The 16,598-nt window shown below is 44.0% G+C and overlaps 1 protein-coding gene and 1 long non-coding RNA gene across 2 annotated transcripts in view; one reads left to right on the forward strand and one right to left on the reverse strand.

Annotated features, from left to right (window-relative positions):
• Positions 1–879: 879 nt before the first annotated feature.
• The window catches only part of LOC129152021 (uncharacterized), a 75,841-nt gene continuing 60,122 nt past the window's right edge, over positions 880–16,598 (reverse strand). The window contains exons 2-3 of the long non-coding RNA XR_008558736.1: positions 10,152–10,318; positions 880–964 (exon numbers count right to left, since the gene is read on the reverse strand). This is a non-coding gene — a long non-coding RNA (uncharacterized LOC129152021). The remainder of the gene's footprint in view (positions 965–10,151; positions 10,319–16,598) is intronic.
• HECTD2 (HECT domain E3 ubiquitin protein ligase 2) overlaps positions 9,625–16,598 on the forward strand; it is a 59,598-nt gene continuing 52,624 nt past the window's right edge. The window contains exon 1 of the mRNA XM_008156917.3: positions 9,625–9,786. Coding sequence (XP_008155139.2) covers positions 9,652–9,786 — 135 coding nt within the window. The 5' untranslated portion in view covers positions 9,625–9,651. The remainder of the gene's footprint in view (positions 9,787–16,598) is intronic.

Here is a 16,598-nt window from a genome sequence, read left to right on the forward strand (position 1 = left end):
TGGAGAGAAGAAATCACACGCTACCAAGGAGATTGGAGATGCTCCTATTCCTCTCAGCTATGAAGCAGCTCTCTCAACGTTACTGCTATATCTTTTCACATTTAAAGTACTTGTCCCTCCACATTAATCCCAGGGTGAAGCATCATGGCCTTTATGAAAATACTGAGGGGGAAAAGAATAAGCAGTTGTGGGTCAGTGCTGAGAGAATACAAATCAAATACAATCTTCAGTCCAAAAAGTTTCTGCCTAGCTGCTTTGGAAGCATAGAAATTCTATGCTACACCTGGTTTTCCTTCTGTTTAGATTTCAGGCCACTGAAGGGACAAGAAGAATTCAAGGGGCAAGTTTCTAATGAGATATCTCCTTCGTAAAATGTAAGTCAACTTTGGGAGAAACTCAATTCGGCCATGGTCCCAGATGACACCTCCTCCATGAAACTTTTCCTGACCCTCCCAGCTAAAAGTAAGCTCTCCCACATTTCACTCCCACAGTTCTTTGTGCCGCCCTCACCTTCTACCTGGCATTATATTTATGTAGGTATGTGCCTTTCTTTACTGGCACTCCTACAGGGTAAACGCATGTTTGTTCATCCTCATTATGCAAAGAGTTTCTATTAATATCTTGCATGTAGTAGGTGTTGAGTAAATTTTGTTTAATAAAACTAAGTGGAATTGAGTTTGTGTTCCAGTAATTAGGAATCTCAAGCCTGCTTTTTTTAGTCTGTTTTCACTTTCTCTTCACACAGCTGATTTAGCAGTAGCACTTATCAGTTTTAAACTCAGATAGATTCTTGTTTGATTTCAAAATGTCCTATCATACACATTTAGAGTCAGTGCCACAATTTAGCTAACAGTTACATGCAGGCATACCTCAGCAATGTTGCAGGTTGGGTTCCAGACCACCATGTAGTAGCACAATAAAGCAAGTCGTAATCTTTTTGCTGGTGGAGGGTCTTGCCTACAACCTGTAAAAAACACACCTATGAAGCACAATAAAGCAAAATATGCCCGTACTTATTTCACCTAACTTATTTCATCTGTGTTTTTAGGGGTATGACATTTATCAAGATCAAGTAAATCTGAATGGCAGTTTTTGATAATAAATGTCTGGCTTTAATGTAGGGGTTACAAGTGCAAAATAGCCAGTAGTTTCAGTTTCCTGTGTCTACAGCACGCCTCTGTCCAGGGAACCAGTGGACTAGAATCCTTTCACCTGGAATATTCTGGTTGCATTTTTCCTGAGGATCAGTTTTCTACTGCGGTATAAGAAAATTAGCAAGAATTTAGCTGCTAAAGCCAAGAGCCATTTATGATCAGCTGGACTAGACTGGGTTCTCTGCTTAGGGTCTCACAGGGCTGAGGTCAAGGTGTTGGCCAGCTGGCTCTTATGTGGAAGCTCTGGGAAGAAACCACTTCTAGGTTTATTCGAGCTGTTGGCAGGTCCAATCTCTTGCAGTTGTAGGGTTGAGGTCCTTGTTTCCTGGATAGCAGTCACTGAAGACTCTTTCCCTCAGCTCCTTTCCTATTCACGGTCTCCTCCATCATCAAAGCCACCAATGGCCTTTGGAGGAAGGGGGGCAGAGAGAGAAAAAAACATCTATTTGTTGTTTCACTTATTTATGCATTTATTGGTTGCTTGTTGTATGTGACATGACCAGGGATCGAACCTGTCATCACTGATGTCTCTCTCTCTCCTTCTCTCTTCCTCTGTCTCTCTGAAATCAATCCTATATAATAAAAGCCTAATATGCTAAGTGTCCGGCTGACCAGTCGACCGTTCAACCAATCCTATCTAATAAAAGAGTAATATGCAAGTTAACCATCACTCTGCTACACCCATAAGCCATGCCCACAAGCCACGCCCACCAGCCAATCAGGATCGAATATACAAATAAACCCAACCAAGATGGCTACAGCCACAGAGAGCAGGAGGGAGGCTTGGGTTTCCCAGGCAATGGAGGAAGCCAAGCTTTCCTCCTGCCCTTGTCGGCCTAGGCCTCCACTCAAGGCTACAAAGTTTCAATTATAGAAGGTAAACAAATCCAAACAGAAATGGCGGCAGCCACGGAGCTGGAAAGAGAGGGAGGCTAGGGTTGCCCCTGGCAATGGAGGAAGCCAAGCTTTCCGCACACCCTGGCCAGCCCCGGCCTCCGCTTAAGGCTACAAAGTTTCAATTATAGAAGATACATAAGTCCGAACAGAAATGGCTGCTGCCATGGAGCAAGCAGAAGGCTTGGGTCCTCTCCAGGCTACAAAGTTTCAATTGTAGAAGATAAATCCCAGATACCAGGGCCTCCGCTTGGGTCGCCAGGGGGCATGGCCAGCCTGCAAACCACCACAGGCCCCTCGTCCAAGCCGCCCTATGCCCCAAGGGAACCCCCACCCTGTTCTGGGACACCCTTCAGGGCAAACCAGCCGGCCCCCACCCGTGTACCAGGCCTCTATCCTATCTAATAAAAGAGTAATAGGGCAGATTGACCATCACTCCAACACACAAGATTGCTGCCCCCATGTGGTCAAAGATCCTGCCCCCATGTGGACACAAGATGGCTGTTACAAGATGGCCAGTAGGGTAGGGTAGTTGGGAGGGACCAGGTCGGCAGAGGAGGGAAGTTGGGGGTGACTGGGCATGCAGGGAAGGGCAGATTGGAGAGGGTGCAGGCTGGGCTGAGGGACACCCTCCCCCCCGTGCACAAATTTCGTGCACTGGGCCTCTAGTCAAAGCATAATATGCTAATATATGCTAAGGCTGCTCAACTGCTTGCTATGACGTGCACTGACCACCAGGGGGCAGACGCTCCAACTGGTAGGTTAGCTTGCTGCTGGGATCCAGCCCATCGGGACTGAGCGAGATGGAGGAACACGCCCTGGAGCCCTCCCATGGTCCCTCCCCAGCCCCGATCGTGCACTGGTGGGGTCCCTCGGCCTGGCCTGTGCCCTCTCACAATCCGGGACCCCTTGGGGGATGTCAGAGAGGCAGTTTTGGCCCAATCCCACAGGCCAGGCCGAGGGACCCCACTGATGCACAAATTTGTGCACCAGGCCTCTAGTAAAAAAATATTTTTTAAAAAAGAGAGAAATGGAATTATGCTGATTAATTCGGAGCCAGTGCCAACTCCTATAACCAGACTCGGAGACATGCTTCTAAAACACATGGATGGGGGTGGGGAGTGTGCATTCACCAGAAGAGGGGGAAATGAATGCTGGGAAGGGACTACAAGGCCCACTATACTTCCCAGATGGTACAGTTGCATTCCAGAGAGCACCATTCTCATGGAATGCAATGTGAAGGCTGCCCTTCCCCATCCCCACCTGATGACTTTGCAACTTGACAGCCCTAATCTCTGGGCAAAGTCTGAGTCTGTGTGTCAATAAGCTACCCAGAGCGTCTGCCGCACACAGTTTCTACCGTGGGAGAGAGCCGAGGGCACTGACATTTAGCCTGGCTTTCCCGGGCCTATCAACAAGAGTCTCATCAGCAGCGATTGACAAAAGTGTCTACCAACCTTACAGGGCCATGACTAAGATCCAGAGTGGCCTTTAGAAGTGCATTTCCAGAAGAGGTTTGTAATCAGTGTAAGTACAGAAGCCTATGATCATCAAGGTAGTCATGGAACTTGTTGGCTTTCCCCAGAGGCTTCTTTAAGAAGTATTAAAGGTATTAATACTTCTAGGTTAAGAGCATTTTTTTTCAAGAAGTATATGTTTTAGTGCCATTTAGTATTCTGTCACTAAGCAAAGCTCCTGCACAGTGAAAGTAAGGATCAGAGATAAGAAACAATAGTCCACGATCATCAGAATACTTCAGTACAGACCCCAGAGCCAGGAACTCTTAGATGTTCTGGAAGGTGTCCTCATGCTGGCAATGCCCGTATCACAGGACACCCCTTCCTATGAAGGAAAACATGACAGAAGTAGAGTCGCCCCAGGAAAGTTTAATGCACCTCCTTTTGTGCTGGGAGGAGACTTACCACGAGTGCATCCTGTGAATGCTAATGCCTATTGCCTAAATAGTGACACTGGGAACCCTACTGTCACATTTGTCTGCCCTTTAAAAAGAAACTCTGTGTTTCAATAACACAGCATTTACTAAAATCTTCCCAGGATGTCTGCTGTTGCTCTCCTGACCAGAACATGACTGTCACACAGTAACATTTGCAGATTCCCCCGAAGCAGAGTCTCTGAAGCACTTAACAGTCAACCACTCAATAATGTTTTCCAGCCTGTGGGCCTTGAGGTTGCAAAAACCTCTGGAGGCAAAGGAATTGTTAGCCAGAGATTACTAACTTGGATTGCAACCTGAATAAATGGTGATTAACTCAGTATCTCTAGTAGAAAGTGTTCCATTAGAATGTCAGGCAATAGGGAGGTGCCAGATAGGCCTGCAGTAACAGTCCTTTATTGTGGCCCAATGTGTGAGTCTTCAACATCCTAAGTGGTATACAATTATAGGTTCTCTAAATGAATAAAATGCACAACTACTCCTGCCATAAACAGTTTTTGAGCAACTATTCTGTGCTTTGTGGGGAGTAAGGAGATGCACAGTTTACTAGACACGATTCCTTAATTTCCCCTCTATAAATGGGCTGAGTCCCTACTCCACAGCACTACTGAAAGTAGGTTCCTGAGAAGAATACGTGAACCAGTCCTTAGAAAGTGCTTACTTAGCACAGTCCCTGGTACCCAGTAAATGCTCGTTAAGTTAGATTTATTAAGATGCATCATCATTTGCAAAGCACTTTTGTATGTTTACTCATTTTGTTTCACAACATCCATGTAAGAATAAGGAAACTAACTCAAGGACAGAGTGATTTTGCCAGGGCCACATAATTAAAAATGGAAGAACCAGAATTAAAATCCAAATTTCAGAATTCCTAATTTTACTCTCTCAAATATCTTGAGTTGAAATATAGATGCATCTTTTCTAATTCTGAAGAAGTTTATGCTTTTACAAATGTCATTACAATTCCTAATAACCGTAGAATTAAGATGACATGTTTTATTTGATTGGGGTTGTGTCTTTACAATGGGAAAAACGTGGTAAGCCAGTCAAAACTCAACCAATTTACCAGTTCTGGTGTGTGTGTGTGTGTGTGTGTGTGTGTGTGTGTGTGTACTGTGTAACAGGAATGTGTTCAGCTGCAAATGACAGAAAAACCAATTAATAAGAATTTAAACAAGATGGGAATTTGTCTCACAAAACAAGAAATCCAGAGCTAGGCAGTCCAAGCCGGTGCGTCAGTGCCATCATTTCAGAAATGTCCCGGATTTCTTTATCTTTCCACCACACTGTCCTAAGTGTTTTGACGTTTATCCCCATGCCTGCAGCCTCACAGGGACACGACGGGAGCACCACATCTACACACATCCTCATTTCAGGCAGAACAAAGGTAGCACAAACCAGACCCATCATCTGAATGAGCACAGCCCAACACTTGAAGCATTTTTTGTAACTCTTCTTGGAAACTGTAACTCTTCAGAGACCCATACAAGGCACATCAAGAAAACATATTTTTTCATTTCTCTGAGCTTACCAGGTGCCTCCTCACCAGCGCACTACAGACAGTGTGCTATACGTGTAGATCCAAGGAATAATTAGGCAGGCCCTTCCTCTCTACTAGTAAGCCTAAGGGGTAACAAACAACTAATGTGGAATGTAATAGGTGTATACGTGTAGGTGCAACATACTCTGGCAGCAGAAAGAAAAAACACACAATTGATTCTAATTAGGACATTAGGAAAATGCTTTCTTTGCAAAGAATTCAAGTGAATGCTATACTAGGGATTTCAGAGTTTTGCTTTGAAAGACCATTGAAGTATTGTTTTAAATATATTTTTATTGATTTCAGAGAAGAAGGGGGAGGGAGAGAGAGATAGAAACATCAATGATGAGAGAGAATCATTGATCGGCCGCTTCCTACAAAGAGATTAAGCCCGCAACCTGGGCATGTGCCCTAACCGGGAATCGAACCATGACCCCCTGGTTCATAGGTCTATGCTCAGCCACTGAGCCATGCCAGCCGGGCACCACTGAAATATTTTTTAAACAAAGGACTTTTAAGAAGTCATGTATTTTGAAAAGGTTTTTCTGATAGCCATTGGAACAGGTAAAAGACTGAAGGCAAGACCAGTTGGCAAGCTATGTAAATAATTTGGGTTAGAGATTTAAGGGCCTTGACTAAGTCAATGGCCATGGGAATCCAGAGAAAAAGAATCGATTCGAGTGAGGTCTGGTTCAAAATATAATGCTTGATGATCGTCTGTTCTTCAGTCTTGGCTCTATATATCATTGTGCAATTTTTTAAAAATTCATCTTCTAAAGATAGATTTTCCATACCACGGGGGGTATTCTAAAGAACTGAGTTGCACAGATTCAAACAGTAGGTCAGTATGTTCTTTTTCTAAATGACAAATCAAGAAGCATTATGTATGTAGACAGACAGAGTAGATAGATGATAAATAGATAGATGGGTTTTGTAAAGATATGGACCCAGGTCTTAGTGATTATCTGATGTTGAGTAGGATCCAGAGTTTATTTTTTTCATCTTGCTCATCTGCATTTTCTATCTTTTTCTATAATGACAATGTATTGTTTATGTAAAAAAGAAAAGCTATTTTTAATAATTTCAAAAAGCTATAGTCATTAAACCTGAAGAGTTTTAACAATGTTTTTAACAATGTCAGCATGGCTAAGGTAAACTTATTTCCTCAAGTGTACTACTTTGGGACAATGCTTAAGTTGAAATGTGAAAAAGATGATTTCTTTTAACAACAAATAAACCAAAAATTCACTATTTCAGAGCTACTCCTTAAAGTATTGGTTATAAAACACTCCTAAATGGCCTGTCAGAACTAACTTCACTATTGTTCTCTAGATTAGTATCACTTGTAATTTGGTCTCCTTTTCTTCCATGGAAGTAACCACTTCTCTAACCTTCCCAGCCCTCCCTCCCCCAAACTCCCATTCTCCACGGGCATAATTAATGAGCGCAGGCTTTCCATCCAGACTTAGGAATATGAAATGTTTCTCCTGACTCATTCCCAGTTTATGCTTGGATGCCATCACTATTGCACTTCTCGCCGACTCTTGGATAGCTGAAAAGTACACTTTTGTACAGAACTCTCTGTATGTCCTGCTCTCTCTCCCACCTGGGCTGCCGGAAGCATGTTGGTGGTGATTGGGAATGTGTCTCTCAAGCCCACTCATTCCCCTGGAACCCTCACTGCAGCTTTCCAGGGCCCTTTCCCCCTCCCCTCAACCCCCACCTCAGAGTGCAAGCGCATGAAGGAAGGATGGGGTGGTGCACTGAGAGCAAACTATTTAATAAAAAGCAGAAGAAAACATCAACAAATTAACATTTCTGACTTGCCTTATTCTGCCAATATTTAAGCATTTTTTTCTATTGAATGTGACTGCGTGTACAGACATACACACTTCTATTTAGTCTCACACATGAAAAGAGAAAGCATAAGGCATGCAATTCTCATCCAAACATTTTAATCACAAATTTCTAAATCCAGTTGAAAACAATAGAAAAGGAATATTTTTCCCCCTAGTATTCTATCAACCTAGCTTGGTAGCACAAAATATATTGAATTGTAGTTAAAGTAAAAGCTTCCATCTATAAAATAGCATTTGAGTTATTGCTGTACCAAAAGGTCACATACTGACTTGCTAAAAGTATGAAGTAAGTGTAGGTTTCTTTGTATAGGATGAGTATTTCAGAGGCTTAATAAGGAAAGAAAATCCTGAAAAATAATTTTTAAAAAGTATTTTAAGCCCTAACTGGTTTGGCTCAGTGGATAGAGTGTTGGCCTGTGGACTCAAGGGTCCCGGGTTCGATTCTGGTCTAGGGCATGTACCTTGGCTGCAGGCACATACCCAGTAGGGAGTGTGCAGCAGGCAGGTGATTGATGTTTCTCTCTCATCAATGTTTCTAACTCTCTATCCCTCTCCCTTTATCTCTGTAAAAAATTAATAAAATATATTTTTAAAATATTTTAAGAAGAATGTTTCAAAGTAATGTATTTAATACATAATTTCCCTCCAAGCCTAATTAGCAATGAAATACTTTTTGCTGACTATATAGCACGTACTCCATACCTTTTGCTAATATTTAAAAAGGTGATGACTGCAACTATATTAAAACTAGAAAGCCTTTTTCTAAATGAAAGTTATAATTTATTATTTATAAGGTAATATTGAATACTAATTATTATATTCATTACATTTTTGTCTCAGATCTGCTTGTTACAAACTCTGGGTTTGAAAAACATGCAACTTCATCTCATGATGCACTGTAACTAGTACTTAGTTATGCTAATAAATGAAATACGCAAAACAATAGATAAACACCATCCTATCCTTCGGTTTCAGAGGTATTTTTGGTTCTTATATTTGCATCTGGGTATCCTTGATCTGAAAATTCAGTCATCCTCGAATCAAACAAGAAAGTCACAATCTAAAAATATGAAGACCTGAAGGTCCAGGAATTCCCTATTTTCAATAGGGGATACAGCGCTTTCTTCCTCTCCTTTCCTCCGGTCAGCAGGTGTCTCCGCCCCAGCTTCGCCCGCCCCCGCTCAACCCGCCCCCCTCCCCCCAAAAGGAAAAGGAGGGGGCGATAAGAAAGGAAAGTAAATTGTGTTGGTGGCTTAGGTGGTGGGGGTAACGGGTTGTTTTAATTTCACGACTGAAAGCTTTCCTCTTCAGTTTTAAAGTTCTTACCCATTATTAATGATCTGACATTTTAAGGATTACGCAGCAGAGTTTGGGTCTGTCCATCTGTAACTTAGGAAAGGAAAGGAACACGGAAGGGATAGAGGGATAGGAGGCAGTAAAAGGATGCAGGGAGGGAGCAAGATGCAGGCGCGTGGGAGCGGGAAGGGAGAGGCGGACTTGGCAGTGAAAGGGGTGAGGGAAGAACAGGAATGGAAAGTGTGGCCTGGCCGTCCCGCCGTCCCACTGCCCCCTTCCCCAAGCGTTTCCTTCGTAGACGGGTCCTCAGGACCTCTAGAGAGGATCGGCCACAGGGAGAAGAAAGGCTGTCTGCGGAGGATGTGCAGGCAGGGGGCGCAGGCCTCCCTGGGGGCGAGGAGGGGGCGGCAGGGATGGCAGGGATCAGCAGCGGCCCGGGACCACCTGGTGGGCGCGGGGGAGGGAAAGGCCCCAGCCCACATCCTGAGGGTCTGGGCGTCCCCAGCCGGGCGGTCCCCGCCCTACAGGCGCTCTTGGGCGCTCTCCATCCATCGCCATCCGAATGAGACCCTCCGGTACGGACCCTCCACGCCGTCTCCCCAACACACCGCAAACGTGGCGTCCCGGCGTGGGCGGCGCACCTCCACCCTGGGGCCGGGGGTGGGCGGGGATGGCGCGGCCCGCGCCCCAGACCCATGAGTACCGAGCCCAGAGCGGCGGGGGCGGCCGCGGGGGTTCAAGCGGCGGGAGCGGCGGCGGCGGCCCGGGCGCGCGCGGGGGCGGCGGCGGGCGGGGCATCCGGGTGCGCGCGGGGCGGGCGCGCGGCGGGGGCGGCGCGGCGGCTGCCGGGGGAAGCGGCACCCAGAGCCCTCTCGCGGTCGCGGCGGCAGCAGCGCCAGCCCAGCCGCAGCCCGGACACCGCCGCCACCTCGCGCTCCCGCCGCCCGAGCCGACATGAGCGAGGCGGATCGGGTGCCCTCGCCCGCCGCGCCGCCGGTGGTGGCGGTGGACGAGAGGAAAGGGAAGGAGAAGGAGCCAGAGCGCGAGAAGCTGCCGCCCATCGTGTCGGCGGGCGCCAGCGCGACTGCGGTAGGTGCCTGGCGGCGGCCCCGGGGCACCCTGACGACGGACACGGGGAGGGCGGACCAGGGGCGCCCAGGGGCCGTGTCTCCGCAGGGGTCCCCCGGAACCCCCGGGTAGATGCGCCCAGGCCCCCTGCCTGGGGCCGAGTGAGAGTTGTGCCGTGTGGACCGCCGCGATCTCTTGGCCAGCTGCACCTTCCACCCTCGGGAAATGGGGTGCCCGGGTCCGCGGGCCGTTTCCCGTTATTTTCTGGGTGGGAAGGTGCATCTTCTCTAAGGACCAGCACCTTGGAGTCGGCGTTATCTGTTGGATGAGGATAAGGTGCCAGGCAGGCGGGAGTGGGTTTTCCACTGAGCTGTCTGCCTGCCTACCTTTGAGAAGCGGAGATGTGCCCCTTTTCTTAGCTTTTCCTTCCTTCCTCCGCCCGATTGAACGGGCTCCGCGGCGAGTTTCCACTTCAGTGAGACCTCCGCGCTGCTGTCAGGGTGGTGGGAGGCCGATGCCTCGGTGATGGTTTTCTTTTTCCTGTGGTACAGACCTGTGGGGGAAAGTGGGGAGGCCTTTTTAACCTGTTTATTTAAACTTAAGTTGCCTAAACTCGGCAGGGATGATTTCCCAGCTGGATTTTCTTACGGTTTATTTGATGAGCGCTCTGGGGCTTCAAATACATTTTGCCGGATGATGTAATGGCACAGCCCCCCTCCCCTGTTTTTACTGGTGGCTATGACTCTGGTTACTTGGGAGCACACAAAAATATCTCTGATTTTTAAGATTTTTATTTGAAATCATATTTAAACACTTTGAGAGTTTGCTTTGGTCCATTTAAAGATCATCACTTGTCATGCGGCTGCCAGTGACAAATAGGAAAAGTTTGGAGGGCAGGACACATTTTTTTTATTCCTCCTTCGTTTCTTAAACCCTCCCTCTTACGTGACTAAAAACTTAACTAAAATAACTCATTCTTCTTTACAGTACTGGGAATGATGTTTTGATTTGGTAGGTTTTACAAAAATATCTAAGGGTCATGATAACTGGAAATTGTTAGAATGAGCTCTTTACATGAAAGCAGTGCAGCCAAGTGGACAGTAATGACACATTTTAAAATGTAGGTCCAGTTGATTGGTAAATTGGAGTTGGTTAGGGATTACTTGGGGAAATGCTTTGAAGGAATATGTCACCCATCTGCTGGCAACACCAGTTCCTTCTGTTGGTACTCGGGATTCCAGAGCGGATCTAGGGAGTTACTAACTTGCAAATAGCTTGTTTCCAGAGTAGCTGTTCTAAATTGATTAAAACAATGCATGCATGTGCTTTCAGAAACAGGTATCTCAAGTGATCACCCTCCCAAAAATATTCATATATCTCAGTATAACTGAAAACTTGAAGGTTTGGAATAAAAACTTGGAGAAATTGATGCAGTGTGGACACAGTTATCTGACTGTTATCTGAAACCCTTGGGCTTTGGGATTCAGAGTTTTTCAGATTCTAGGAAGGTAATGCAGTACATATATATAATATCCAATATTCACTATAATCAAGCATATTAAGAGCTCTTCAGTGAAATATACGTGTTCATGCTAAATGAAGTGAAGTCAGAGTATAAGTAGCTTAATATCAGTTCAGATCAGGTTGGATTGTCAAAGAGCTTAACTAAGGTCTGTTTTGTCACCAAATGAGTTACAAAAACCTTTTAGTTTCAAGAGCTTATAGGATTTTGGAAGTGTTAACAATGGATTATGGACTTGTACTACTAGTGAAACAAAAGAAGAGTTCAAGTTTTTTAAAATTTTGACTTAAGCTCTGAAAAAACATAGACTAAATTAGGAGAGAATGAGGATAAGTAGAAAAACTAGAGATTCTGAAGGCAATTTCTGGTACCTTACAAGGTCTTTCAGGGATGGTAGCATTTTTTCCTTTTTTTTTTTTTTTGAATGGCATTTAGAATTTATGGGTCTTTGAATTGACAGGTTTGCCATTAGCACCGATGTTTTGAATCATCACAGGAGGGAAAATGACTTTTGCTCAGGTTTTGCAGCAAGAGTTACAGGAGCAAGGGGAAGATGAGGAACTTGATGATGATGATGAGGAGGAGGAGGAGAAGCAGCAAGAGGAGGAGGAGGAGCAGGAGATGTGTGTATGTGTATATGTCAAAGAGAGATTTCTAGAGCTGGAATTCTGAGTTACAGCAGTGAAAAGCCTAAGTCAAGAAAATATGTGCTTGGTCCTCTAGGGCAAGGGAGACAGGATAGCTGGGATGGTGACCGAGTTCACCAGCAGGTGAGGAAGGCCTTGGTGTGGGGCAAGGAAAGGCAACTAGTGTCTGGTTTGGTTTTCAGCCTTCACATGGATTAAACAGAGCTTCTAGGAGTTTGCTTAGGAACCTGATTGCCATTGATAACTTTTTTCTTTGAGTCATTTTATTTTTAAATATATACTTATTTAAACTTTTAGAAATATATATATATATTTTTATTGATTTCAGAGAGGAAGGGGGAGGTAGAGAGGGTTAGAAACATCAATGATGAGAGAGAATCATTGATCAGCTGCCTCCTTTATGCCCCTACTCAGGATCAAGTCTACAACCCAGGCATGTGCCCTTGACCCAAATCAAACCCGGGACCCTTCAGTCCACAGGCCGACACTTTATCCACTGAGCCAAACCAGCTAGGGCTAAAAATATATTTTTATTGATTTCAGAGAGATAGAAACATCAATGATGAGAGAGAATAACTGATCTGCTACCTCCTGCACACCACCTACTGGGGAGCAAGCCCACAACTTGACCAGGAATTGAACCATGACCTCCTGGTTTGTAGGTCAACACTCAACCACTGAGCCACACTGGCCGGGTTCTTTGAGCCATTTTAGTGATTCTTCCTTTTTACTCCAGGTTAACAGCTCTGTCTATGTAGATTGTGTTTATGACTCAAATAATGTAGCCCTGCAGTACTAGCTTTTTTCCAAAAATTATGTCATGTTTTAATGAAAGTTTGGAAATAATTTAGAGTGGTAGTGCCCTAAAATAATTAGAAGGCCAGGTTGTGATGGCCCTAATTAAGCCTGAAGAGTTAGGACTATATCCTGGAAATTTAAAGACAGGTGCAGGGGTGGGATTGATGGTGTTGGAAAGAGGAGACCTAAAGTGATTGATCCTAAGATCACCAAAGTGTGAAGGAAGTCCATTCTAGCCAGGAAGTACCTAACATAATGGTCTTAAAACAGATGGACCACAGAGTTACCTTGGTAGCATGTTAAAGTCCTAATTTACAGATCTCATGCTAGAGTACCTTGTTTTCAACCTTTGATGCACAGTAAAATAACCTAGGGGAACTTTTAAAGCCGTATTTGTCCAGGTCCAAATGTAGGCCAATTATATCACTTTCTGGGCATGGGACTCAGGCATTTTAAAAAATTTTTCCAGGTGTTGCTAAGATGGAAAATTGATGCTTCATGTACTGAATTAGAAGCTCTATGAAATCTGTATTTTAACCAGACTTCCCCAAGTCTACATGGTTTGGGGAGCAGCATTTGAAGTGGCCTAGTGAAAGGTATGGAGGCACAGCAGAAATCAGGTGTCGTGGGGGAATGGTGAGAACCAGCAGTTAAATCAGTTTGAGTTAGAGATGCCCAAGAGGCTCAAAATAGAGCCCTCACAGGACTGTCAGTGTTAGGGTTGGCCTTGCAGCTGTGGAGAGATGATGCCAGTCCACTGACTGGAGAATATGGGATTTGAAGTAGTGCATGGGAATGAAGGTCTGATGATGTAAATATTGAATCTACTGAGGTTGACAGCTTCGAGTGGAGCTGAATATTATAAACTAGTTGCTGATGTAACACAGAAGTTAAAAATATTGGTGGATGGGAAAGGAGAAAATGGTCAAAGGAGGAACAGAAATAATAGTGACAAGTGAGGATGAGTTTGTCTACTTCAACATTTACATCAGGTAAACAGGGAAGGGAGATTTTCCACAGGATAGGGTAGCAAAGAATGAAGTCGGGTTCAAGAAAGAGCTCAATTTTACTTAGGTCAGGGAGGTCAAGGGCAATGGAGGAAATCAGTTTGGGATTTGAAAGCGAAGTTGCCCACAGTGAAGACCAGGAGATGTGTCAAGTATGTGGACAGTGAGGGGAAGAGTTTGAGGGAAAGAATAAGGGTGTGGAGAGGTATTGATGGGAAGTCAGTAATAAGAATGAGAAGTCTGTATATGTTGTGTTGGATGTACATAAATGGGCTGTGGAGCCACTGTGCCAAAATGTAACTACCAGTTACCATCTATTGTTCAGCTTCTGGATAGATGTTACAGAAAACACACAGAGAGGGGACTTTTTGTTTTCATTTTGTTCTGTTTTTCAAAAAAAAGTTCCAACTTCAGGGTAGGCAGGGCCAACACATGACATCACAAAGCAGTGTGTGAAAGCCATAGAAACAATTTGAGCCATAGAAACAGTTTGCACTAGAGGAAATCAGAGAGAGATCACTGTGCACAGCTGTGCAGAAAGGCCTGATGTAAAGGTAGTTATTTAAGCTGCTGGCCATCGAAGGGTGACAGGACTCAGATGGGCAAAAGAAAGTGGGGAAAAGCAATCCAGTGGGGAAAGCAACATGAACAAGGCTTAAAGGGGAGAACTGGGGAGTAATAAAGCAAGCCCAATGGAAGCATGCTGGGACTGTGTGGGAGGGGGGTAGGACTGCATGGGGGCTGGAGCCAGATCACCAGGCAGAGAAATTTGGACATTTTTTTCCTGTGGTTAGTGGGAAGCCACTGGAGTTTCTTAAATAAAGGAACAACATAATGAAACCAGTGGTAATGGTTGGAGGTACTTAGACTGGAGGGGGGAGGAGGAAGAGTGTGAAGAAAGGAGCTTTGTAGTTAATTCCTGAGTTGATGGGTACATCCACTAGGGTGGTAGCGATGTGATCAAGTGTGAGGGATGGAAGAATCTTTATGATGTGGAACCTAGCTAGATAACAGGAATGAAAGAGAAGGAAGCTTAATGAAGAGAAAAGATGCTAGAGTTTCCAGATGAGTTGTTAGAGAAAAATGTTTACATAAAAAGGCAATCCAGCCAACATCACTACAAATAAACATATGTACTGTACTTTCCGGCGTATAAGATTTTCCTGGGTTAAAAAGTCATTTTATACACCAGAAAATATGGTATATTGGACTATATTGATGGGATTAGATATAATGGATTAGATATATTGGACTACCGTATTTTCCAGCATATAAGATGACTTTTTAACCCAGGAAAATCTTATACGCCCAGTCGTCTTATATGCCGGAAAATATGGTATGTGTGAACTTACATGAACCATGCCCATCTAGGTGTCTGAAACAATCTCATATATCGAAAATCTTGTGCCTTTTGTCTATTATGTTCTAAACAATAGGTGAGATGACAAAGACTGAAAGTTATAGGGGTGAAGGTGTTTTAAACAATTTAGTAAGCCACAGATATTGTAAAAATGTATCATATATAAGAATATATCATATGTGATATATTATAAAAATATCATATAAAATGTATATTATATATTATATATTTATTATATACTAGAGGCCCGATGCACTAAGATTCATGCAAGAATGGGCCTTCCTTCCCCTGGCTGCTGGTACCACCTTAGCTCTGGCCGGAGTCACCTTTCTGCTTTCCCATGCTGCCCAGAGGCCCCAAGCAGCTGGGATGGTGTGGAACGCCTCCGGCTGCTCGGCACTTGCATATGCAAATTAACCCACCATCTTTGTTGGGTTGATTTGCATACTCACTCCTGATTGGCGGCTGGGCGTCGTGAAGGTACGGTCAATTAGCATGTTCTCTTTTATTAGTGTAGATTATAAAAATATATCATTCCTTGCTACCCTATCCTGTGGAAAACCTCCCTTCCATGTTTACCCAACATCATATATATTTCTCTGCTTTTTCTCCCCTTTTTTTCCTAGTATTATAGTTTAGTCTTTGGGTGAAGGATCCTTTTTTGCATTGCAGAAATGTTAGACTCCTAAGCCTTATACGAATAACTAGTTGTTCCTAAGTTAATATTTGTAACTTGGTGACATTTTGTAAGCAGTCAGTAAACATTTGGGTGGGGGGGTTGAGTGCCTCTTAAAATAATCACTGAAATTTTACTAATTCAGTTGAATTGCAGTCCATCTGAAGTTTGAGCCTAGTCACTAAAGAAAGCTATATTTCAAATTAACTTGGTTTTGATCCAGATTTTTCTATTAAAGAACAAGAAATTGGTTGAGGAATGGTGACTACATCAAAATGTATGTTTTAAAAGTATTTTACCGTATATGGTAATCTATTGATGCAGTTCTTTTCCTATGTTATAAATTAAGTGAGTAAAACCTCCCATGCCACTTTGCCTTCCTGATAAGTCCTGAAATTTCTGGGTTTCAGGACCAACATGTCTTTTATATTAAGTCAGGTTAATTTTCAGTTATCTATAAGATTGATTGTATTGTGATGTTTTTGGTGTCAGAATTTTGTTTCAAAATCCACATCCTTATCTCAGCTTAGTCTCCTGTGAAAGATGTGGTTTCTATCACCTAAAGAAAGCAACTCCTCTTGGGCTGGCGTTATTTAGATTGGGAGGGAAGTTCTCACCTTGAAAGTAGCTAACTTTTCACATCTTACTAGAAGGATGTAGAATAAAGCCCCAGCATCCTAATAGGGAACTGTGAAAACACATGCAAGAAAGAAAAACAAAACAACTTGACCCAGCAACAGGGCCTAAAAATAGTCTCCTTTATAGACTCTAAATACAGTGGAGGCTTCTCATCTGATGTGGCCCCAACTGGTAGCTTAAGTTA

The sequence above is a fragment of the Eptesicus fuscus genome, chromosome 17 (genome assembly GCF_027574615.1).
Source record: "Eptesicus fuscus isolate TK198812 chromosome 17, DD_ASM_mEF_20220401, whole genome shotgun sequence".
Classification (NCBI taxonomy): Eukaryota; Metazoa; Chordata; class Mammalia; order Chiroptera; family Vespertilionidae; genus Eptesicus; species Eptesicus fuscus.